Consider the following 25,838-nt stretch of genomic DNA (forward strand, 5'->3'; position numbering starts at 1 on the left):
AGCTAGAAGACGATAAGAGAAAAGAGATCGTTGTCTACACTCTTAGATGATCAAGAGATTTGGATAAAAGAAGAATTTGTTTTGACCTGAGCAAAGATTAAGCACAAACGAGCAACACGAGTGCATTTCTCTGATACCATAATGGATGTAGCTTTCATTATTACAAAAAGAAGAAATGGAAGAAGAAGAGGAAGAAAGAGAGAATTAGAACCGAAATAAAACAACTCTTATTCTCATACTTATGTTTCTGGTTACAAAGATATGAACGACTAATATATAAGTTAGGTTCAATCATACCACAACCTACTAATTAGCTTGCTCATGCTTGTAACTAATTCCTAACAAATTCAGTTCATATTTGCAACTCACACATACCTAACTTGAGCACTTCTGATCATATCCATATTACACGTTAGACCGTTGGGAGATGTAGTAATTTTGATAAGAAATTGTAAGAAGAATGTCTCACAATTGTTGTCTTTTTGTATCCTAAATTTATTTTTATCAGAAAAAATAATCTTCTTATATTTGATTTGAGACATTAAAATTAATCTAATCTAATATAATTGTTTTATCTCAAAGTCTTTTGTTACAATAAAACATATTTTTCTATAAAATTTATAACTTTTTATTATTTTATTTATCTTTTTAATCACATTGTTTATGTTCATACAAGAACACTTCATATTCATTATTTATTTATTTGAATGATAATGTTTATTAATTTTACATTAAAGTCTAATTTCAATCAATTTTAAAATATATGAATTTGTTTTATTAAAATTTAAAACGAGTGAATTAGTTTTGTTAGACTTTTATCAAAAAATAAAATTACTAGATGTTAATAAATGTACTCTTTTGTCACACTCTTAAGGAATAAATACAAGGCTTAAAATAGTAAATTTTACTATCATACTCCATCCGTCCCAAATGATATTTCCATTTGGGTAAAAGATTGAAAATTAAGGAAAGGTTGAAAAGGGAAAGGTACAAAGTACAATTAAGTAATAATAATGTATTGATAATTGGGAGAGCGAGTAAAAAATAGGAGAGAGAGAGATAAATGTGAGAGATGAAATAAATGAGAAAAAAAAAATGGGTTGTCTTGTGATGGATGTGAAAGAATTAAATGAGGGTGTGTAAGAGGTAAAAATTGGGTAATTTTATGAGTTATATGAGGGTATTATTGGATTTTAAAAATTGTGATGATGGTAAAATATGTGATAAAAGTTGTTTATAAATAGAAAGTTTGTGAAATAAAAAGAATTTTAGGCAACACTAAAAAAGAAAACATGTCTTATATTAAGGGACAGAGGGAATAGATTCTAACTCTATTCTAAATTTAGTTTTGAAATATTTTTTGTAAGCTTCCATATATAATTAAAACAATCCACTCACGAAAATGCTAAAGTAGGCACGGATGTTTTATGAAAATGGAAACGGTAAAGCAGGCACAGATCTCAACTCATGGATCATGCACGGTGAAAGCCGGCCTGAAGCGTGATGACGAAGATCATGATACCTACTACAGTACTTGACTCTTTCCTCTCCTCTCGTTGCTGCCACGTCACTACCCCAGGCATTAAGCGTTGACGGGACGCTACGCACAGTTACCTTTCAAACGCTGTCGTTTCGACCCTTCAATTGCAGCCACATACCATCTCCATAAATCCCCCGAACTCCCGAACCCTTCACACTCACTCCCAAACCTTCACTATCTGCTCTCTAATCCCTGTTCCAACCCTACCATCTCTCTAGCTCAGATCTCAATCGGAACAAAAAAATGGCCAAGGATCCAGTTCGCGTTCTTGTCACCGGTGCCGCAGGTGAGAACTTCATCTCTTCTTCCTTGTTCACTTCTTTTTCATTTCGATCTAGGTCAACTGTTGATTTCTGATCTTAATTTGGTCGATCTGTTGTGCGCTTATCTTTTGTTGATCAGTGTTTGATCTAAAGGTGTGAGGTGATTTACAGATCTGCAGTTTATTTTTTTTTGCTGAATTGAACTGTACAACAAGAGTGATCTGTAGATCTGACCACTAGATCTGTGCTTCGTGAGAACGGTTTTGTTTTGTGACTATTTTCACCGATCTGATTAAACCTGATCCCAGTTTTGTTTGGATGTGGTTGTGTGATAAGCTACGGGAGTTTCTAATCAACGTGATATATAAGCATGACTTCTTGATGATATTTCACTATATAAGGGATCAACAATACTCTAATATCAAATTTTGTATCTTTTGATTTTTTTGCTCATGCATCTGCATCTGTTGGCAATGAAAATGCACAGATTATTCATCTTTCTGCTCTAAACTATTTGTGGCACAAATTAGTTAAAAAAAGCACAGTTGGAGAAGAAAACCTCAATCATCTAAAACATGATAGGTTGATGTCTTATTTCTTACACGACTTTATTGAATTAGGGAAACAAGAATCCACACGTCTGCTGAGAATGTAAATTATTATTTTTGTGATCACAACATGGTGGAGACATAAGCGTTTAATAAATTCATGTATTGTCTATGAACTAGTTAGACCTAGCTTGATTTTTGCTTGTACTGCACAAGGGATGATTCTGATTTTCATTCAGGCTTGTCCTACATTCTGCTTTGTCATTTATTGGTGTGAAGTAATCATTGATTGGATGTGTTCTTTCTGGTGAAATTGGATGTAGGTCAAATTGGATATGCACTTGTTCCAATGATTGCAAGGGGAGTGATGTTGGGTGCTGACCAGCCAGTGATACTGCACATGCTTGATATTCCTCCAGCTGCCGAAGCACTGAACGGAGTGAAGATGGAGCTCATTGATGCTGCTTTCCCACTTCTAAAGGGTGGGAAATTGTTTTCTTTTTTCTTTCACACTTCATTCTCCTATGTAATAGATGATATCTGATGGTGTATCTACCAGGTGTTGTTGCTACAACTGATGCCATTGAAGCCTGCACTGGAGTAAACATCGCGGTCATGGTTGGCGGATTCCCCAGGAAGGAAGGCATGGAAAGGAAAGACGTCATGTCAAAGAACGTCTCCATCTACAAGTCACAAGCTTCCGCTCTCGAGCAGCACGCTGCACCAAACTGCAAGGTGTTGGTTGTCGCAAACCCTGCGAACACGAACGCCCTAATCCTGAAGGAGTTCGCGCCATCAATCCCAGAGAAGAACATCTCCGCCTTGACAAGGCTGGACCATAACAGAGCCCTCGGTCAGATCTCAGAGAGACTGAGCATCCAAGTATGCGATGTTAAGAACGTCATCATCTGGGGGAACCACTCATCCACCCAGTACCCTGACGTCAACCACGCAACAGTCAAGACCCCCAGCGGCGACAAGCCTGTGAGGGAGCTTGTTGCTGATGATGGGTGGTTGAATGGAGAGTTCATCAGTACAGTGCAGCAGCGTGGAGCAGCCATCATCAAGGCAAGGAAGCTCTCGAGTGCTCTCTCTGCCGCCAGTGCTGCGTGTGACCATATCCGTGACTGGGTTCTCGGTACACCAGAGGTATGTACTTTGTTTTGTTTACTGCAATGCAATGGGTTGTATCCTTGTTTGATATAATGATTTGTGCAGGGAACATGGGTTTCCATGGGTGTGTACTCTGACGGGTCCTACAATGTTCCAGCTGGGGTTATCTACTCCTTCCCAGTGACCTGCAAAAGCGGTGAATGGACGATTGTTCAAGGGCTTCCAATTGATGAACACTCGAGGAAGAAGATGGACGCGACTGGAGCTGAGCTTGTTGAGGAGAAGACACTGGCTTACTCGTGCCTTACCTGAGCTGTATTTATACAAGTAGCTCAACTAGCTTTTTTCTAATAAACACTTGGTGTTTGAGCTGCTCTGCTGTCTTCAGGTGTATTTTCGCTTACATTCCGCAAACATTGGCGAGAGTTATCCGTTTTGACTGGATGAATGGCACTTTTTATTGATTTAGTGCCCTGTGATTTTCCTACAGTTGTCTGCTCTGCTGTCTTCAGGTGTATTTTGCTTAACACGGGGTTTCACTCAAGTTTCAAACCATTGAGGATGAGCAGTAACGCGAAATCCTGGTAGAGCTGTAGCTAGAGTAAGTTTTAAAATGTGGCTTCAATACTAGAAAACACAACTTAAGAACAAGCTGCTAGCTAGAATACTTGATGCTAGAAAGTAACAATAGGAATTCAGAACAAAGATTACACCAGAGACTAGTAAAGAAGGGCTAATAACAAATATGCTAATAACAAATATCAGAGACACAAGTAAAAAGTAAGGTCTTAGTTTATCATCATGGACCTACTAGTTATCATCACCCTCTGAGCTTAGAGCCTGGCAAGTGGGCTCAAGCACTAGACTCCATGTCATTTACCTAGAATCATAGTTATCAAAATTGTGAGTTAACTCTTAGACTCATACGAGTTGGAGTATATGCATAGAGTCAACTCGAGTAGAAGAATCGTTAGGCATCAGACTTGGTCAAACTGGTAAACTTGTTGACTCGGAACATACTCGTAAGAGTCTATTAAACTCTTCAATTTTATCAATTTCAACCCATTTTTCTTAAAGAAAGGCCATTGTTTCTTTAATTTTGGATCTCATATTTGGCTTTAAAAGTCCAACTCTTGTTTTAACAAGCCTTGTGAATTTGAAAAATTAATCAAAAAAACTAAACAAAATTGAATGAATTATTACAATTGTTTACTTGGTAAATAATCATTAAGTTTTATTAACATAATTTTCATATAAAGTGATGGGTCGCGATATTAAGCATCACGTTCAACTAAGAATTATTCTCGTTAAGATGGGATTAACTGAGATTAGATCGACCACGTCATGACAAAGCGTACCCCTTGTCCGTATGATCCTAGTGCTTAGCATAGATGATCGGGCATGACCTATGATCGGGCATGACCTTTCATTCGGTCTAATCAAGGATTGACACTAGAAAAAACTAAAAAAGCCGTGCAATAGAGATGTTCGACACGTGTCTCAGGTAGCTCACAAGCACACGCCTCCCTTTTTTCCTATATTTCCATTATAAAAGGGGACAAAAGGGGTTGGTGCAAAAAATTACAGTGAGAAATAAAATGAGTGATTAACATAAAAGGGGCCCGTATGATCCTTACTTCGAAGAAGGGTGGGTTCCTCCCAACACGTTCCATCAATGGATGTCGTATTCCTTGAACCCTCCTGTTAATCACCAGTTTATGTTGCCTCAGGCATATTCTTATCCTGTGGGATATAAGGGTCCTTTTTCCCGTCTTGGGGGTTTAGGTGAGGGTCCTTCAGGGAATCATTTTTCCTGTGCAGACTCTGAAGCGAGTTCTATGGCAAGTTCAACCACTAGTTCTAGGAGAAAGGATAGGGAGGTCAAGACCGCGGTCTTCTAAGAGTCCTTAGAAGGTTTGCACAACATGTCAATCTGTTCATGAGCTGTACATGATGTTGTAATTCTAAATGATTTTCGTCAACCAGTAATGGAGCCATATAACGAAACCTAGGATCCCGGCGTGCGCACACGTCCAAGAGTTCAGGGTGCATATGAGATTGAATGTATTCGATAACACGCTGCTTTGTCACACGTTTTCGTCGACTTTAAAAGGCGTGGCATTGTCCTGGGCTTTGAATCAAGAGCCAGGTTCGGTCAGATCGTTCAAGGAGTTTATGGACAACTTCCTATCCTATTTTGGCAATGCTCAAAAGAGACAGAAGGAGGACCCGGACTTGTTCGCGATCCAACAAGGCGTGGATGAGTCGTTGTCTGACTTTTTACGCGGTTTACAAATGTGGTTGCCCAAATCCCGGCCATGTATGTGTTAATGAACAACTTGGTTGAAGGTTAGTTCAAACTTGGTCTATATCAACAATGACCAACGACGTACTCCGTGGTGCGCGATCTTATTTCCAATCAAATTTATGCTAAAAAGGTGGTTATGCAAGGAGGAAAGGGCAAATCTCAGCAGCTAAAGTGGAACCGCCCTCAAGTGACTTCGAACAAAGGAGATGGAAAGCCCCTGCTTCTTGATAAAGGGAAGAGTCGCGTTTCAAAACCTGAAGTGAAGGATTCTTATGAGGTGGGAAGGAAATCAGGGAGTCGGCATCATCCGACTAAACATCGAAGGGAAAATTCTAGGTCGTCTTTAGACCGTGATCATGGTTGGGAGACTGATCGACGAGATGAGGAGATAAGTAGTTCTAGCCATGAGAGCACGAGAAAAGAGGGCGATCGTGTAAGTAAGCGTGGTGGTCATAGCGACACAACATGGAAAATGGTGGGTGGGATCCAAAAAGAATGATCACCCAAACCTCGCTCCCAAAGCTGATGGATACATCAATACAATCGCGACTGGCCCGTCTCCTGGGGGAAGCAGTAATCAAGAGAAAAAAGGTATGCAAGGGATAGCCATCAAGATCCCTCTGTGGTTCACGCGCAATTGGGTACAAATATGGTGTGAAGGGTTTTAGTGGACACCACGAATTCGGTGGATATCTTGTACTTCGATGCTTTCAAGTAGCTAGGGTTCACATTGGGTGCTCTCAGACCATATCTCAAGAGGTTTGTAACCTTTTCTGGTTCAAAGGTGGAAGTTGCGGGAACAATTGATTTGAAAGTCACTCTAGGAACAAGCCTTGTACATCGTGTTGAGGATGTTGAATTCACGGTGATACGCTTCCCTTTGGGAGGGTGTCCCTTTCCAAGTCCCAAGCTGTGGCCTCCATTTTGCACATGAAGATTAAGTTTCATGTGGGTGATTTTGTTGGGGAGGCAAAGGGCCACCAGGAGGCGTCCCGAAGTTGTTATGTGGCTTCTCTTAAATTGCGACAGGGATATCTGGTTTTCATGGTTGAAACCATGCGGCGTGATGACGGAAAGACAATACAAACCACATCATAGTCATCACCAGAAAAGGTAGCCTTAAACCCTTTTACAAATCGCGAATAATCATTGTATATGGGAGACTTTGAGAAAAGGTTGGGAGATGAATTGAAGAGCATGTTACTCAATTTCGAGGATGTATTTGCATGGTCAACAAGGAATTTGAAAGGTATCATGTCCTTGCTGGCAAAACGTTCTCTTAATATTGATGTTGAGGCGCGCCCGATTGTCCAAAGGAAGAGAAAAATGAATGCGGAGAGATCTCAAGATGCCCGAGACGAGGTAAAAAAAGTTGTTAGAGGTTGGTTTATTCACGAGGAGCAGTATCCAAGATGGTTGGTAAATCATGTGCTTGTCAAGAAGAGTAATGGAAATGGAGAATATGTGTTGATTTTAAGGATTTAAACAAAGCTTGCCAAAATGATAGCGATCCTATCCATCAATTGATATGTTGGTGGACGCGACGGTGGGGAATGCAATCATGAGTTTCCTTGACGCATACTCTGGGATAATCAGATTTGCCTAAATCCACGTGATAGGAGCTCAACACTTTTTGTTATCGAGTGTTGCCCTTCAGACTCAAAAACATGGGGGTGGCGTTTCAAAGCCTAATAGATAAGATCTTTAAAGATCTGTTTGGGAAAATAGTTTCCGCTTATGTTGATGATATTGTGGCCAAGATCTAGAAAGTAGAGGACCACATCCGACCTAGATAAGGTCTTTGCTTTGCTAAGGAGTAGTTGAATGTATTTAAATCCTAAGAAATGCATCTTCGGGGTCAGTTCAGGAAATTCTTGGGATTCCTGGTCAGTTTCAGAGAAATTGATGTTAATATAGATAAAATCTCCGGTGACCAACATGGTCTCACCAAGATAGTTTAAGGAGGTGCAAAAGTTGAACGACGCAGTGAATTACCTGACTAGGTTTTGTTCAAAGCTAGCCGACCGTTATCTTTGTAGTTCTGAAAAAGAAGGAGCCTTTTATTTGGACTGATGAGACTGAAGCGGATTTTTGAAGCCTAAAGGACTTCCTCATGAGGTTGCCCACACTATCACCACCGCTGAGGGAAGAGGAGCTACAACTTTACATAGCAGCCAACTCATATACAGTTAGCGCGGTCTAGCGAGAGAGGGGTTGTACCCGGTTTATTTTATGAGTAGAGTTGTACAGCTAATAGGAGCGTATTATATGGTGTTAACTAGCGACTATTAGATTAGGATTAGTTGTGTTTAGGTGCTTAACGAGTGGTATTCCCAGAATCCGGTTTGGAGTTCATTTATGGATTAGCGGGATGCTCGTAAGTGGTATTTAGTGGTTTTATTATGGAGATCCCGGTTGTGCTCACTTTTAGTGCATTCGGGACGGAGCTAGAGGAAGTATACCAGTTCTACACCCAAGGAGAAGCTGAGAGGCGAAGCCGAGCTGCCTCGACGCTTGTAGAAGACCGAAGACCATCTCAGGAGGAGAAGTCACGACCGAGAGAAGAGCATTACGACCGAGATTCAGCCTCAGAGAAGAAGTCATGACCGAGACACCAATGTCGCGATCGAGACTTAGCCTCAGTTGAGGTGTCACGACTGAGAGATTCTATCACGATCGCGACCATCCACGAACCTGAGAACTGGAGCAAAGTAGCGATCGCGACTCTTATGTCACGATCGTGACACGGACACGGACGACCTAATAACGAAGATTTTATTCGAGATTTTATTAGTTTTTTTTCCACATCTTTTGATTTATTTGCATTTATTTTATTTCCCTTTTATTAGAGACTATATAAGGCTTTAGAAATTAGGTTAGAAGGATCTTTGATTCTTTTTCCAATTTTTTTCATTCTTAGAATTCAGCAGCCAAGAAGAAAGCTTCCACCTTTGTTCCACTTTCATCATCTCACCTGGTTTGTTTTCCCATCATTCATTCATTCATTATTATTCATTGCTTTCGATGGCTATGTCTGGCTAAGTTCATTATAGTTCACTCTTAGGTTGAAGCCATTGTTCTAGGTTTGTTGTGAGAATTCTAACGCTTATGTTCTAAGTTTAATTTCAGGATTGTTTTATGATCTCTTGTGCTTAATCGTATCATTGATTGATCTTGATTTATCTAGGTTGCAAACTAGGTTGATTATTATCCATCGTATTGCTAGGCTTGATAATTCGATTTGAAAAGTCTTGTCTTTAGGTAGCGAGCAGAATTTGCATAGACTATTTGCGAGTGCTTATTGTGTAGAGATTATAAACCTGTGTCGAGTATCGGTGATTTGCCAATGGTATTGCATATGCCTACTTATCTTTGATCTTTATGCTGTTGTGTTATTAAATCTTGGGATTTCCTTGGTTATAACGTACAATAAGGGTTTCTAGGACTATTTGGACTAGTTGCTATTTACGAACAAAGAGTAGGACAACCGGATTAAAGAATTCAGAATATAAGTTAGTAGAATTCGATGATCAACATTCTAATTGAATAATGCGTTGATGCTAAAGGAGTGAGCTTTTTACCATAATTGTTTACAACCCAACAAATTTATTGCTTTCATATTCGCTATTTGCTTAGTTATTTAGATTCAGCATAAAACCCCCCCATTGTTACCACTTGGTAGCATATTAGGAAATAAACAAAGTTCTGACTCTCTTGGGATTCGACCCTGACTTCCCACTTTACTAGTGGTTTCTTTAGTTGGGTATCTTTGATAGACATAACGACTTTAGTCTCATCAAATTTTTGCGCGGGGAGCCAACTGTTATAGTTTATTTCTTTTTGTGTTACTACTTTGGTGTGGACCTATCTTATGGTCCACACTCGTGCCACTAATTCAGATTTGCTTGATTTTATTCCAGAGATAGAGCGGACGCACCTACGCAACTTGCGACAATCTCTAAAAAATCTTGTGATCGAATCAATGGCTGCAAGAACATTGCGAGAGCTTACGGACCCAGATCTGACGCAACAACATCTAGGAGTAACGCTGCATGCCCTGAATGCTGGTGTTACGTTCGAGCTCAAGACTGGTTTCATCAATCTGCTACCAAAATTCCATGGCCTGGTTGGGGAAGACCCGATTATGCATCTTAGTGAGTTCCACGACATCTGCAGCTGCAGTAAGCCGAGTAACGTCACTGACGAGCAGATTAAGATGAGAGCCTTTGGTCTTACATTGAAAGACAGCGCGCACCAATGGTTCTATATGCTACCCACAAGGAGTATCGACACTTGGGAGAAGCTACACAAAGCCTTCCTTAGTAATTATTTCCCATCCAAGAAGGACGTTGCTTTGAAAAGAGCGATTGCTATGGTGGAGCAACATGATGAAGAGTCACTGTACAACTACGTCGAGAGGTTCGTGAGATTATGTGCTAGCTGTCCATTCCATGGATTCGAGGAGAAAGACTTGGTGACCCACCTTTACAATGGGTTACTTGATAATGAGAGGAGGTTAGTAGACGCTGCTTGCAATGGTAGTGTGCTGAATTTGACGCCTGCTGAAGCCAGAGCCCGTCTTAACGAAATTGCCGAAGGAACTAGGAGTTATGGGAGGACGTATACAAGGAAAGGAGTCAATGCTGTGAGTTCCGAAGATCCTGGATGGAAGAGTGAGATCGTTGAGTTGAAGAGTATGATCAAGAATATTTCCATTGGAAATCAACAACCAACACGACTATGTGGTATTTGCGCAGATGACAGTCATCACACTGATGCGTGTCCGCAACTACAGGATCAAACTATTGCTGAAGTGCATGATTTGGGAGGTTTTGGTCCTTCCAGACCTTGGTATGAGAATAATAACAACAACTACAACCCGAGAGTCAATGATCATCCTGGTTTTAGATGGAGCAAACCGGCCGGTGGGCAGAATCAACAACATTACCAATACCAAAACAACCACTACCGTGCTCCATATCAACCAAAACCACAAGAGCCATCTATGGAGGAAATGCTCAGATCTTTGACCTAGCACTTCACCACTCATGTCCAAACAACCGAATCGAGCATAAGGAATCTAGAGAAACAGGCCACACAGATAGCGGAGGCAGTCAGTAACTTAACACAGCAGAGCTTAGGCAAGTTACCGTCGCAAACTGTAGCAGCTCCGAGAGAAAATGTAAGTGCCATCATGATACAAAGTGGACGAACACTCGATGAAAAGGTAGAAGAAGAGATGTTGTGGAAAGAGTCTGAACAGTTGTCACGACCGAGACATGGGTGTCATGGTCGAGATTTGGCCCCAGAGAAGGAACCTGAGCAAATGTCACGACCGAGCGGGGTAAGTCACGATTGAGACTTTGCCATAGTAGAGATGTCACGATCGAGACAATGTTATCACGACCGAGATGATGGTGATGTGGTTTCCGAAAAAATCAATGAAAAGGATCACGACCGTGACACAATGTCACGATCAAGATTAAGCCCCAGTTCTCACCATCACGTCCGTGACCAACCATCTTGACCGCGACTCAGTGCTAATGCTCGTGACTCCAAACCGCAAAGTGCCGATGACGATTATGAGGACAGAGGTGACTTCAAGCTAAGACAAGAACACTATGTGAGGTCCAACTTTCCTCCGCTGTACTACGAAAAACCACCTGCCCCATTCCCAGAAGCCTTGAAAGACATGCGTAAACCTGCGAATGACAAGGAAATCTTTGAAACATTTAGTAAATGTGAGGTGAACATCCCTTTACTTAAACTCGTCAAGAGTGTTCCGTGCTATGCTAAGTTCTTGAAGGAGCTCTGCACCATGAAGAGGAACCAGAAGCTGAAAGGGAAACAAAAGGTGCAGGTAAGCGAGAGAGTTTCCGCGGCCATCCAGCAGAAGATAGCGACTAAGTGCTCGGATCCAGGTATGGTCAACATTCCTTGTACTATTGGTAAGACTAAAATTGATAGGGCCATGCTAGATTTGGGTGCTTCTATTAATAATCTGTCGTATTCATTATATAAGTCGCTAGGACTAGGAACCCTGAATGAAACAGGAATTGTAATCCAGCTAGATGACAGGTCTATGGTTTACCCGAAAGGGGTAATCGAAGATGTGTTAGTAATGGTGGATAATCTTGTATTTCCTGCGGATTTTTATGTGTTAGATATGAATCACAATGCATAGGCTGCACCTATCATTCTAGGTAGAGCCTTTATGAGGACATCCAAAACTAAATTAGATCTAGACACCGGGGCGCTTGCACTCGAGTTTGACGGAGACATTGTTAGTTTCAATATATATGAAACTCCGACACACCCCCGGATGACAGCTCGTTATTTTCTATGAATGGGGTTATTAAACCCCCCGAACTATGTTTGGATGCACTTCGCGCCCCGCTCCCTAATTCTGTTTTGGGCAGTAGCCCCACTTTTCTAACTACACAGGGAAAGAAACCTGCTAGTACTGTTGTGCAGGTTAAGAAAAAAAGAAAATGCACGGCCCCAAGTTGAGTCGAAGTGTGGGGAAAGTAAGACGAAAAAGGTAAAGCAAAGGTGGAGAGTTGCAGAGGTGAATGGTCTAAGGTTCAAACCTTTCCAGAACTGGTTCATACAAGAGATTATGAAATCGGAGGTTCCAAAGGGACCGAAAGACGCTGGTTGAATCATACTACGTCGTGCCACGACGATAACTAAGGCGCTGATCGAGAGGCAACCCGAGGGAGCATTACTAACGTTTCTCCCATTATTTTTCTTTGTTTTTGTTTCTTTTTCAAGAAAACCGCAGGATTAGCATGTAGGAAGCCAACGAAGGAGTAAAACCAACACCAACCTCCCGAAATCGCCCTTGTCACGATTGAGACATACGCATCACGATCGAGAGTTTGCCCCATTTGAACGGTCACGGTCGTGACACTTCATTACGATCGTGATATGGCCCCCAGTCTTCGCTCAAACCCGGACGACAACGACGACGACGACGGGCGATTGGGGTTTCTTCTTCCTTTTCTTTTTTTATGGTGTCCTCTTTTGCTGCATTGAGGACAATGCGCGATTCAAGTGTGGGAAGAGGAGTTGACTTGTTTAATTTTTATTTTTTCCGCTGGTGTTTTGCTATTCTGCTGTTTGTACCGGATATTTCTTGAACCTTTGCATTATTTTTATTAAAAAAAATCAGAAAAACCCTGGAGACTAAAAAGTGATTGGATCGAAAAGGGGGACTCCAAAAAAAAAATTAAAAATTAAAAATAATAAAAATACAAAGAACCAGGCAAGTAAAAATGGATAAAAAAGAAAAGGTGGGTGCCTGAAAATAAATAAAGAAAAGAAAAGAGAAAAATAGTTCCTACCACTTTAGAATTTTGGTGAAAACCCAAAAGGGAGCCGGGACTACATTGTTTGTGATTATTTTATTGATTGCATCATTTATTGGCATCGGAGACATAAGAAGGGAGTTGAAGGATTGTCTCGGGATTTAGGATTCACAAAGGAGGGATAGAAGTTAGTATTTAGCCTTTTATTCCTTTGTTTTTGAGCTTATTGACACCCATACTTCGCATGCTCACCTTTTCACTACTTCATTAGATTTGTTACACATTGTTGGCGGTTGTATTAGATTCTAGGATTAGATTTCTATTTCTTGGAGTGTGATGCATATTGTTGTGGTTGTGCTATGCAGATTTCTTGATTAGGATTGGTGGTTGTGATGTATGGTTTGATTATATTGATTAGTGGTTTAGGATATTAATTGAAGAGGAGGTATAAGAAGTGTATAAGCGAGTGGGAGACTCGATTTTTATCTTCATTATCATTATATATACGTACCCTTACCCTTAGAGGAGATTAGGAGTCCACTTGTGCTTTAATGCACATCACTTGGTTTGATTTTATTATTGTTATGGAGTGGTGACATATGAAGTGGAGACATAAGGAGGCATTTGGGTAGGTCATCTTGGAGAGATAAGAAGATAGATCGGAGTTAGGTTAGTGCTCGTTTACACTTGGAGTTCAAAGTATAGTCGCTAGCTGACTGTCTCTAAACTTACTGCAGACCTTTGTGCTTTTAGGAGGAGTGAGTTTATTTTGCTTACTCGAGGACGAGCGAGGTTTAAGTGTGGGGAAGTTTGATATATGCTTATTATATGGTGTTAACTAGCGACATTAGATTAGGATTAGTGGTATTTAGGTGCTTAACGAGTGGTATTCCCGGAATCCGGTTTGGAGTTCATTTTTGGATTAACGGGATGCTCGTAAGCGATATTTAGTGGTTTTATTATGGAGATCCCGGTTGTGCTCACTTTTAGTGCATTCGGGACGGAGCTAGAGGAAGTATACCACGCCTACACCCAAGGAGAAGCCGAGAGGCAAAGCCGAGCTGCCTCGACGCTTGTAGAAGACCGAAGACCATCTCAGGAGGAGAAGTCACGACCAAGAGAAGAGCATCACGACCAAGATTCAGCCTAAGAGAAGAAGTCACGAACGAGACACCAATGTCGCGATCGAGACTTAGACTCAGTTGAGGTGTCACGACCGAGAGACTCTATCACGATCGCGACCATCCACGAACCTGAGAACTGGAGCAAAGTAGCGATCACGACTCTTATGTCACGATCGTGACACGGATACGGACGACCCAATAACGAAGATTTTATTAGTTTTTTTCCACATCTTTTGATTTATTTGCATTTATGATGCAGGAGCATCCCTATCAACAACTCCTCAAAGGGCAATCACAAGAGCCATGGCTAAGAGGATCGGTGTGAGACCCTCGAGCAGTGAGAGGACCTCGACGAGCAGTGTAAGGCCCTTGACGAGTAGTGAAGATAGTCCTACGTGCAGGATCGGTGTGAGACCCTCGACGAGCAGTGAGAGGACCTCGACGAGCAGTGTAAGGCCCTCGACGAGTAGTGTAGATAGTCCTACGTGCAGGATCGGTGTGAGACCCTCGAGCAGTGAGAGGACCTCGACGAGCAGTGTAAGGCCCTCGACGAGTGGTGTAGATAGTCCTACGTGCAGGATCGGTGTGAGACCCTCGACGAGCAGTGAGAGGACCTCGACGAGCAGTGGGAGGACCTCGACGAGCAGTGGTCATTTCTAGACCAAGTCAAGCTACAAAGAGCTAACTTTAGGACATACCCGGATAGGCCCTCTAGCCGGCTATGTCACTTTCAAGTGCAATTTGCACAAGCTTCCTTATGTTTGTTATGAAACATTTCTTAGGGTATTTTGTTCTTAAGTAAGTGAACTTTATGAGGTTCAAAGGGCCGGCTCTCACTTGGTATAAAAGCCAAGAGATAGCTCATTTTTAGGGGCCTTTGAATTGATTAAAAACACACATGTTGTAAAAGTTGAGCAAAGACTCCTTTCTATCATTTGAAGGCCACCTTGGTTTGTTGGTTGATCAACTGAAAACAACCTTATCTCTTGCCCAATTATATCTTGTTTGTGTGATTGTTATTGTATGAACTTGATTAGGGAAACTCATGGTGCTCTAGGTGGTATATCCCCTAGTTGTGTTGTGTTATAGCTTGTTTGTTTCTTGTAGGCTTGCATTGTGTTGAGGTTAAGTCCAAGGTGCTTGCAAGAGAGCTTAAGAATCACTCAAGAACTTATCCCCCTTTGTTTTCATTTCACTTCTATCTCTATTTTGCATCCAAGCTTATTTCCAAGCTAGGATAACATCTAGGACACTTGTTCTTGATGTTTGGAAAGGATTGAACTCTAGATCCGAGCATTGTAGGGATATCCCTACATCAATTGGTATCAGAGCTCAGTGAGTTCATCCTTTGTTCACCTTAGAAAACCCAAAACCAAGTGCCTTGCAAGTTCTTGCAAGAACACTTGACAAAAACATTGTGAAAACCCACAAAAGCTAGCCTTTTCTTTACCTTGTTTCTTTGGTCTAACCAAGATGAATGCTTGAACTTTTTTCAGGACTAAAACCAAGGTTGAAGGTGAGGAAGTTGCCTAAGGAATTCCCCAAGTTTGGCTTCGGAAGTTCCAAGGAAAACCTACCCTTCACCCAAATCTGTGTCTTGTTCCGGGAACCAGCGCCGAGCAAGATACCAAAAGCCAGACCTTTTTAGCCCTACCAAACGCAGCCATCTTCAAGAACAATCTGAACCAAGTGTAAAGTACAGATCTTGATCTTTCTAAAGCAACAAAAATCACCCAAATCCACCGAGTAGATCGTTCTGACCAAGGCAAAGAAAATCACTCCAGAGGCAGAAAACCGGGTGCTTGATTCACGCACAAAAGTGGTCAAGAACCCAACTTTGGAGCTTCACCCCTCAATCCAAACACAACCAAACGAAGAACACTCATGTGCCCCATGAAGAACAACATTTGATCTGTGGAGGGAAACAAAAATCAGACCAAGGGCACGAGTAGATTGTCCAAAACACTAAAGCCAAAACCTTTCCCAAAGCGGTAAAGTGTCACTTCTCCTTTCCAAAAGTGTTGACCTAGCATTTTCCCAAGGCATTGCAGCCTCATTGAGCCGTGCCTTTTTGGATTTGACCTGAGCCCTCTACCTAGAAAAACCTCCACTACAAGGCTCAAGAAAAGTCATATCCATTGCAGCCCATTGACCTCTTGAAACACACACCCAAAGTTGCTTGCAACACACTTTTGTACCCGGGTAACGTGCTAGCTTTCCTATTCAACATTAAACCTTGTACCTTTTGTTGTGTACTCCAAGTGCAACATTTGGAACGTGACCAAGTGGTCATAATACTCAGAGAAGACGGAGAGAAGGGATTGCCAAGTGCCCTTCACAACTTAAGCCATACCCCACCTTTTAGCCTTAAGAGAAGTAGTACACCTAAGGTGGTTCACTTAACTTCTTTTCCTAAACACAATCCTCAGCCTTTTCCAAGGAACTTTTGAAGGCAATTACAAAGGGACTCCAAGGGCTTCTTGTTCACCTAAACTAAGGTAATAGTCCTTCGCCCTCTTGAGCTAAACACACTAAAACAATTCTGTTTTTGCCTAAGTACCTAAAACTGCATGCTATAACTCTTGTTTCTTTGGCATCATTAAGTGTACTTAATCTAGCTTCACTCAAATCATTTCACACTTATAAGGTACTATATTGAGCAGAGATTGTGAGATTATCTTTGAGTGTGAAGGAAAACACAAATCAAACACAAGTTATTACTCTAACTTAACATCTTTGCTTGTTGTTTGTGTGACAATGTCTAGCTCACCCCATCATTCTCAACAAGAGGAGGTGAAACCTTTGATCAACTCAGAGCAAAGTATCACCAACCCTCAACCAGACCTAGCCTCACTCCTAAGGACCCTTAATGACACCATAGTTAGAAATCACCAAGAGCTCTCTAGTAGAATGGCAACATTGGAGTCAAAATATAAATCACCTAGGAGTTCTCCTAGGATCTTAAGGAACCAATATGAACCAGGGGAACCTTCTCATGCACACTCCCATGCTCCTATTCCTAGACAAGATGTGAGGATAGGCTCCATCTCACCCATAAACAGACCTGAGCCTATTAGGATACCAACTAGGGAACATGTCTCACCCTTGGCAAGACCATCACCTATGCAATACTCAAGGGAGTTTCCTAACTTTGATTCTCCTAATGTGAATAGATATAGTGATGAATTTGTTGATGAGTTTCAGGGTGATAGGTATATGAGATTTGGAGGAAGAGGAGATAGAGGAAGGAGGGTAAGGTTCCAAAGGAATGAGCACCCTTATGGGTATGTTCCTAGGGAACTTAGACATGAGCAACCTTTTGAGCAAGCTCCTAGACATGCCCCAGTACACCATGTAGAACCAGCTCCAAGGCAACCAAGACATGATCAAGGGTTTGAGCAAGTGCCTAGGCCAAGAGAAGAGGCATTCCAAGAGCTTAAGGCAAGGCTAACCGAGGCACCCCTACTAGTGCTTCCCGATTTCACAAGGCCTTTTGAAGTGGAATGTGATGCTTCTGGAGTGGGCATTGGAGGTGTGCTAATGCAAGGAGGTAAACCTATTGCCTTCTTTAGTGAAAAACTCAAAGGTGCAACTCTAAATTACTCTACATATGATAAAGAGTTGTATGCTTTGTTTAGGGTGTTGAAAACTTGGCAACACTACTTGTGGCCTAATGAGTTTGTCTTGCATACTGACCATGAGTCACTAAAGTATTTTAGAAGCAAAGACAAGCTTGATAGGAGACATGATAGGTGGATGGAGTTCATTGAGACTTTCCCTTATATTATCAAGTATAAGAAAGGGAAAGACAATGTAGTGGCAGATGCACTCTCTAGGAGGCATACCTTGCTAACCACCCTTGATTCAAAGGTGTTAGGATTCACCTACATCAAAGAGCTTTATAGTAATGATTCTGATTTTTGTGATATATATGTTCATTGCCTTGAAAAGGGACCCTTAGGCAAGTTTTACTTGTTTGAAGGATTTCTATTCAAGGTTGATAGGGTGTGCATACCTAAGTGTTCTCTTAGACTTCTTCTTGTGGAGGAATCTCACAAAGGAGGTTTAATGGGACATTTTGGTAGGGACAAGACCCATGCTATACTGAGTTCCCATTTCTTTTGGCCTCACATGCTCAAAGACATAGAACATATGCTTAAGAGATGCATTGAGTGCCTTAAGGCCAAATCCAAAGTGAAACCTCAAGGTTTGTATTCACCACTACCTATCCCTAGTGCCCCATGGTTAGATATTAGTATGGACTTCATTGTAGGGTTACCTAGGACTAGGAAGGGCAGAGATTCTATTTTTGTGGTGGTGGATAGGTTTAGTAAGATGGCTCACTTTATACCTTGTCATAAAACTGAAGATGCAACTAGTGTAGCCAACTTATTCTTTAGTGAGGTTGTTAGACTACATGGCCTACCTAGGACCATAGTGAGTGATAGGGATCCTAAGTTCCTTAGTCATTTTTGGAGAGCATTATGGGGAAAGATAGGAACCAAGCTCTTATTTTCTACATCTAGTCACCCCCAAACTGATGGACAAACTGAAGTGACTAATAGGACTTTAGGGACCATGCTTAGAGCCTTGCTTGAGACTAGCCTTAAAGCAAGGGAAGACATTGTGCCACGTGTTGAGTTTGCCGACAATAGGGCCACACACTCAAGCACCAAGGTAAGTCCTTTTATGTGTGTGTATGGTACTAACCTTCTAACCCCCTTTGATCTTATTCCTTTGCCTAGCAAAGAGAAGTGTGACTATAGTGCAGGGAACCAGGTTAAACTCATCAAGGAGCTACATGAAAGGACCAAAGAGAGGCTGGAGAGCTTACCCACAAGTGTAGCTGAGGCAAAGAACAAGCATAGGAGGAAGGTCAGACTCAAGGAAGAAGCTAGGGAAGGGGAAGAACAAGAAGAGGCCCCAATCATCAATACTGAAGATGGCCTGAGGTCAGGCCCTTCAAAAGAAGGAGGGAATGATACAGGAGCATCCCTATCAACAACTCCTCAAAGGGCAATCACAAGAGCCATGGCTAAGAGGATCGGTGTGAGACCCTCGAGCAGTGAGAGGACCTCGACGAGCAGTGTAAGGCCCTCGACGAGTAGTGAAGATAGTCCTACGTGCAGGACCGGTGTGAGACCCTCGACGAGCAGTGAGAGGACCTCGACGAGCAGTGTAAGGCCCTCGACGAGTAGTGTAGATAGTCCTATGTGCAGGATCGGTGTGAGACCCTCGAGCAGTGAGAGGACCTCGACGAGCAGTGTAAGGCCCTCGACGAGTGGTGTAGATAGTCCTACGTGCAGGATCGGTGTGAGACCCTCGACGAGCAGTGAGAGGACCTCGACGAGCAGTGGGAGGACCTCGACGAGCAGTGGTCATTTCTGAACCAAGTCAAGCTACAAAGAGCTAACTTTAGGACATACCCGGATAGGCCCTCTAGCCGGCTATGTCACTTTCAAGTGCAATTTGCACAAGCTTCCTTATGTTTGTTATGAAACATTTCTTAGGGTATTTTGGTCTTAAGTAAGTGAACTTTATGAGGTTCAAAGGGCCGGCTCTCACTTGGTATAAAAGCCAAGAGATAGCTCATTTTTAGGGGCCTTTGAATTGATTAAAAACACACATGTTGTAAAAGTTGAGCAAAGACTCCTTTCTATCATTTGAAGGCCACCTTGGTTTGTTGGTTGATCAACTGAAAACAACCTTATCTCTTGCCCAATTATATCTTGTTTGTGTGATTGTTATTGTATGAACTTGATTAGGGAAACTCATGGTGCTCTAGGTGGTATATCCCCTAGTTGTGTTGTGTTATAGCTTGTTTGTTTCTTGTAGGCTTGCATTGTGTTGAGGTTAAGTCCAAGGTGCTTGCAAGAGAGCTTAAGAATCAATCAAGAACTTATCCCCCTTTGTTTTCATTTCACTTCTATCTCTATTTTGCATCCAAGCTTGTTTCCAAGCTAGGATAACATCTAGGACACTTGTTCTTGATGTTTGGAAAGGATTGAACTCTAGATCCGAGCATTGTAGGGATATCCCTACATCAATTTATTTTATTTCCCTTTTATTAGAGAGTATATAAGACTTTAGAAATTAGGTTAGAAGGACCTTTGATTCTTTTTCCAATTTTTTTCATTTTTAGAATTCAGCAGCCAAGAAGAAAGCTTCCACCTTTGTTCCACTTTCATCATCTCACCTGGTTTGTTTTCCCATCATTCATTCATTATTATTCATTGCTTTCGATGGCTATGTCTGGCTAAGTTCATTATAGTTCACTCTTAGGTTGAAGCCATTGTTCTAGGTTTGTTGTGAGAATTCTAACGCTTATGTTCTAAGTTTAATTTCAGGATTGTTTTATGATCTCTTGTGCTTAATCGTATCATTGATTGATCTTGATTTTATCTAGGTTGCAAACTAGGTTGATTATTATCCATCATATTGCTAGGCTTGATAATTCGATTTGAAAAGTCTTGTCTTTAGGTAGCGAGCAGAATCTGCATAGACTATTTGCAAGTGCTTATTGTGTAGAGATTATAAACCTGTGTCGAGTATCGGTGATTTGCCAATGGTATTGCATATGCCTACTTATCTTTGATCTTTATGCTGTTGTGTTATTAAATCTTGGGATTTCCTTGGTTATAACGTACAATAAGGGTTTCTAGGACTATTTGGACTAGTTGCTATTTGCGAACAAAGAGTAGGACAACCGGATTAAATAATTCAGAATATAAGTTAGTAGAATTCGATGATCAACATTCTAATTGAATAATGCGCTGATGCTAAAGGAGTGAGCTTTTTACCATAATTGTTTACAACCCAACAAATTTATTGCTTTCATATTCGCTATTTGCTTAGTTATTTAGATTCAACATAAAACCTCCCATTGTTACCACTTGGTAGCATATTAGGAAATAAACAATCGTTCTGGCTCTCTTGGGATTCGACCCTGACTTCCCACTTTAATAGTGGTTTCTTTAGTTGGGTATCTTTGATAGACATAACGACTTTAGTCTCATCAGCAGCCATCTGAACAACGTTACTCCCTCGCGGAGAAGATGGCGCTTTCGGTAGTGTCTGTAGCTATAAGACTGCGCCCTTATTTCCAGGCTCATCCGTTCCACGACTTGTCCCATTTTCCCCTGAGACAGATTTTGCACCAACCTGCTCTATCGGGACGAATGGCGAAGTGGGCAATAGAATTGTCAGAGTTCGACACTGAATATCATCCACAAACCGTGATAAAGGCCCCAGATTTGGCAGACTTATTAGTCGAGACTTCGTTTAAAGAAATTGGGGCTGAGGAAATATAGAAGTGGGCGATTTTTATGGATGTTGCACGATGTGAGACCGGTTGCGGGACTGGCTTGATCGTTGGGGCTGATTTGTTTCATATTTGTGCAGGGAACATGGGTTTCCATGGGTGTGTACTCTGACGGGTCCTACAGCGTTCCAGCTGGGGTTATCTACTCCTTCCCAGTGACCTGCAAAACGGTGAATCGACAATTGTTCAAGAGCTTCCAATTGATGAACACTCAAGGCAGAATATGGACGCGACAGGAGCTGAGCTTGTTGAGGAGAAGACACTGGCTTCCTCATGCCTTACCTGAGCAATATTTATACAAGTAGCTCAACTAGTTTTTTTTTTTTTTTCAAATAAATGCCATTGGTGTTTGAGCTGCTCTGCTTTGTAAGTCGTCACTACTACTTCCAGACGAGAGATCTTCAGGTGTATTTTCCCTTGCATTCCCCAAACATTCGCGAGCCTTATCCGTTTTGACTGGATAAATGGCACTTTTTATTGATTTAGTGCCCTATGATTTTCCTACAGTTTGGGAACTGAAGTCTGCTCAGTTTGATGAAAACCGGGGAGACAAGAAACAGAGTTTCGCTGTTACAAAATTATTTACTCCTTGTGTAAGAAACTTTGGACTAAAAATGATGGAAAAAGAGAGATAGATATGAGTAGTAAAGAACATAAAAGCACAAGACAAAAAGAAGCATAAACTCGAGCAACTAACTCAACCACACAAAGTGCAATGATCATGAGTCGATCTTTTCTTAAGTTTCAAACCATTGAGGATGAACAGTAACGCGAAATTCTAGTAGAGCTCTGGAAAATGGAAAGGAAGATCATGAGTCGATCTTTTCTTAAAATGCTTTGATATAGATGCTCTTAGTGTTTTTATGTGGCTTCAAAGCTAGAAAGCACAACGTAAGAACAAGCTGCAAGGTAGAGTAAGTTATAATTAAGGGTCCGTGCGGCAAAGGTAATTGAAATTAATTTTCCATCTAAATGAAATATGGTAACTGAAATTAAATAGCTGAAAAGAAGCTGAATTGTGATGGTAGATGAAATTAAATAAGCTAGCTGAATTTTTTGAGATAAAATAGTGTTCGGTAAATGGGTAGATGAATTTTATAAAGTTTAAGGTATAATTACCAAAAAGTTGAAGAAAACAAGCTAGCTGAAATTCAACAATCTACCACATCCTAGCTTGCCAACTTATGGAGAAATTCAGCTGAATTTGGCCAAGCTAGCTTAAATTGGGAGGAGATGAATTTTTGAGCCAAAAATAACGTTCGGCAAAGGAATAGCGTACAAGCTAGCTTATAAGCTAACTTAAGGGGCTATTAAGCTCCCAACCAAACGCAACCTAATGCTAGAAAGTAACAATAGGAATTCAGAATAAGGATTACACCAGAGACTAGTAAAGAAGGGCTAATAACAAATATCAGAGACAAGTAAAAAGTAAGGACTTAGTTTGGGTCCGTTCGACAAACTAGTTGAATTTTTTTCTCCATCTAGCTGAAATGAGGTAGCTGAAATAAAGTAGCTGAAAAGTGATGGTAGATGAAATTAAATAAGTTAGCTGAATGTTAGAAGTTAAAAATAGTGTTTGGTAAAATGGGTAGATGAATTGTAAAAGGTTTATGACCGAATTACAAAAAAGCCCTCATTAAACACGTGATATGCACGTGACCAGGTTTGGGGGAATTGACCACACTACACAGTTGGGCGATTATTTGGGTGATTCTTCCTTCCTCTTCCTCATGCGAACGGCTGCTCCCAAAAGTTGAAGAAATGCGACGAAGGGGCCGTTCTCTCTCGACGACGGCGAATCCAGGTAACACCTAAGGGCCTCCTCCTTCTATTTTCCTTGAATCTTTGTTGAATCTTTGATTAGGGTAGAACAACATGTGTTTGTGGATTTGATTTAAGTTTGATTCTGTGGTGATCCTTTGATTTATATCAGCTTCTTCTTCCTAGTAAATTCGTATTGCAGCTAGTGCTTCCATTTTAGTTCTACTGTTTGATTGTGCGTAGTTCAGGATAATTGAATTCGTCTGTACTCGATTGATGATTTATTAGAGGTCTTATTCATTGTTTCTAGCTACTTTGTGGGTAGATGAGTCGATCTTTTCTTAAGATTTTTGCTTAACACGGGGTTTCGCTCAAGTTCTAAACCATCGAGGATGAGCAGTAGCGCGGAATTCTAGTAGGGCTCTGGAAAATGGAAAGGAAGATCATGAGTCGATCTTTTCTTAATTTTTTTTCTTCTTAAAATGATTTGATGCCCAAAGTATAGATGCTTGTTATGATTTGTAATTTCCTAAGTATTTAGGATTTTATTATTCAACTAGTTACATCTCACAACTTGTGTGCCCATTCTTGTAGTATAAGCCCTTGGTAGAATCTGGCATGTAGTACCTAAATGTACTAAGCTATTTTTCCGGGCATGTGCTCGAATGGGCCACAAGGAGAACATGAGATTTGGGCCTCGCCTATGCTGTTGGGCTGATTAACCAGGAATGTGGCCGTTGGATATTGCTTAGGTGGTAACTCTGTGCTCAAAACGCAGAGCTTCACTTATGTGGTATGTGAGGTATAAATATGGTTAAAAATCCTTGTATTAGGTTAGGTCTTCTTTTGTTTCTTCTTCCATCGCTCTGAACAAATTGGGAGTTTGAGCCAGGGTTTCTTCTCCAGCCTCTTTCCTCCATTGTTGAGCTGAAGTTTGAAGGCCTCGAAGTGATGAACTTGTGAAGAGTCTATAGCTGGTGTTTAGAGTGTGCTCACTTGCACTCTTCTTCACCGAGAGGGAGTTTCTATTCTTCTCTTTATAGCTAGCTCTTTCTCATTTTCTATTTCTAGTGGTTGTAATTAGTTGGATGAACAATTACCCTTGTACTCTGGTTGCTATAGTGGATTGGACCATCTTTCTTGAGGTCCCGAGGATGTAGATCTTTTAGATCGAACCTCGTAAAATTGCTCTGTTGTCCATTTACTTTTACTGCTAAAAGTTTGTGTGTGTTGATGGTTGTCTGGCTTGTAGCCTAGACCTCTCTTCGATCCAAACTTTGTTGTTTCACTTCAATGTGGTATTTGAGCCAGGTTGGCTCCTCCTTGATTATGTGATTCTGTTTTTCTAGGAACTCCGACTGTTTCCTCAGAATCCATAATGACTGACGACTGAGTTTTGCTCTTGGCTTGACCTAGGGTTTCAAACTCAGTTCTCGTCATTGTGTCTCGTTTTTGTTATTTGTTTTGTTTTTGCATAGCTCAAGTATTTGTGTGTTAATATGTCTGACTCTTCTGCAACTGTTAGAATTAAACCATTTGATGAGAACACTGAATTCACCATGTGGTAGGTGAAAATGAAGGCGATTCTAATTAAGGCGAAATGCTGGAAAGCAATAGAGGGCACGTATCCTCCAGAGACCTTGATGTCCACCAAGAGGGAGATCGATGAACAAGCGCATAGTGAAATCATGATCCAACTCTCAGACAAGGTGGCACAGCAAGTTCTGGACAAACATAATGCCAAAGATTTGTTGAGATCTCTTAAGGATCTCTACTTGGTAAAATCTCTCCCTAATAGAATTAGTCTGTTATGTCAGTTGTTCACCTTTAAAATGAATGTGAATGTTCCACTAACAGAAAATCTTGATAAATTCCTTAAACTCACACAAGATCTTGAAAGGTGTGAGGACAAAATTAAGAAGCTCATCAAGCTGTTCTGTTGTTGAACTCATTACCTCCTCAATTTGATAATTTGAAGGATGTAATTCAATATAGTAATGAAGAATTAACTAATAAGAAAATTATAGAAGCCATTGCACAAGAAAATGAGGCTATGAAGGTCTTCAAGACTAAACAAGAGACTACATCTGAGATTCTTATGGCTAAAACCCACTTTAAAAACAAGAAAACTTATAATCCTAAGAATGAGGGAAACAAAGAGACAAGCTCAAGAGATAACAATGACTAATCTTCTAACAATGATAAGAAGACTGTCAAGTATTATTTCTATTGCAAATTGGGTCACTCAACCAAAAACTGTTTTAAAAGAAAGAAAAAGGAAAAGAAAAAAGAAGGTAAAAGTGCCAAGGAATTCACAGCTGTCTTTGAGTCACCAAAGTATTCTCATGAACTGTTAGTTGTAGGAAATGCTACTGATTCTAGAACTTGGATTTTAGATTCTGGCTGTACCATACATGCTACATCCCATAAAAATTGGTTCTCGGACCTTAAAATGATTAATGGAGGTGAAGTTCTTCTAGGTAATCACTCTACCTTAGAGATTAAAGGAATGAGAATCCTACCTTTAAAATTAAAGAATGGATATACCTT

At 40.9% G+C, this 25,838-nt stretch overlaps 1 protein-coding gene across 1 annotated transcript; it reads left to right on the forward strand.

The window, feature by feature from the left end:
• The first annotated feature begins 1,783 nt into the window (after positions 1–1,783).
• Positions 1,784–3,776, forward strand: LOC141249286 (uncharacterized). The gene is made up of 4 exons (XM_073669574.1): positions 1,784–1,826; positions 2,675–2,833; positions 2,911–3,500; positions 3,570–3,776. The coding sequence occupies exons 1-4, from the start codon at positions 1,784–1,786 to the stop codon at positions 3,774–3,776; spliced, it is 999 nt and encodes a 332-aa protein (XP_073525675.1).
• The last annotated feature ends 22,062 nt before the right edge of the window (positions 3,777–25,838 follow it).

Source organism: Phyllobates terribilis, unplaced genomic scaffold, assembly GCF_046119375.1.
Source record: "Phyllobates terribilis strain yellow unplaced genomic scaffold, ASM4611937v1 Scaffold_4444__1_contigs__length_60865, whole genome shotgun sequence".
Classification (NCBI taxonomy): domain Eukaryota; kingdom Metazoa; phylum Chordata; class Amphibia; order Anura; family Dendrobatidae; genus Phyllobates; species Phyllobates terribilis.

Bases quoted from the DNA above. Each gene is read 5' to 3' on its own strand.
- LOC141249286 (XM_073669574.1), top strand. From the start codon at position 1,784: ATGGCCAAGGATCCAGTTCGCGTTCTTGTCACCGGTGCCGCAG. The intron at 1,827-2,674 runs GTGAGAACTTCA...AATTGGATGTAG, and splicing joins TCTTGTCACCGGTGCCGCAG to GTCAAATTGGATATGCACTT. The intron at 3,501-3,569 runs GTATGTACTTTG...TGATTTGTGCAG, and splicing joins GGGTTCTCGGTACACCAGAG to GGAACATGGGTTTCCATGGG.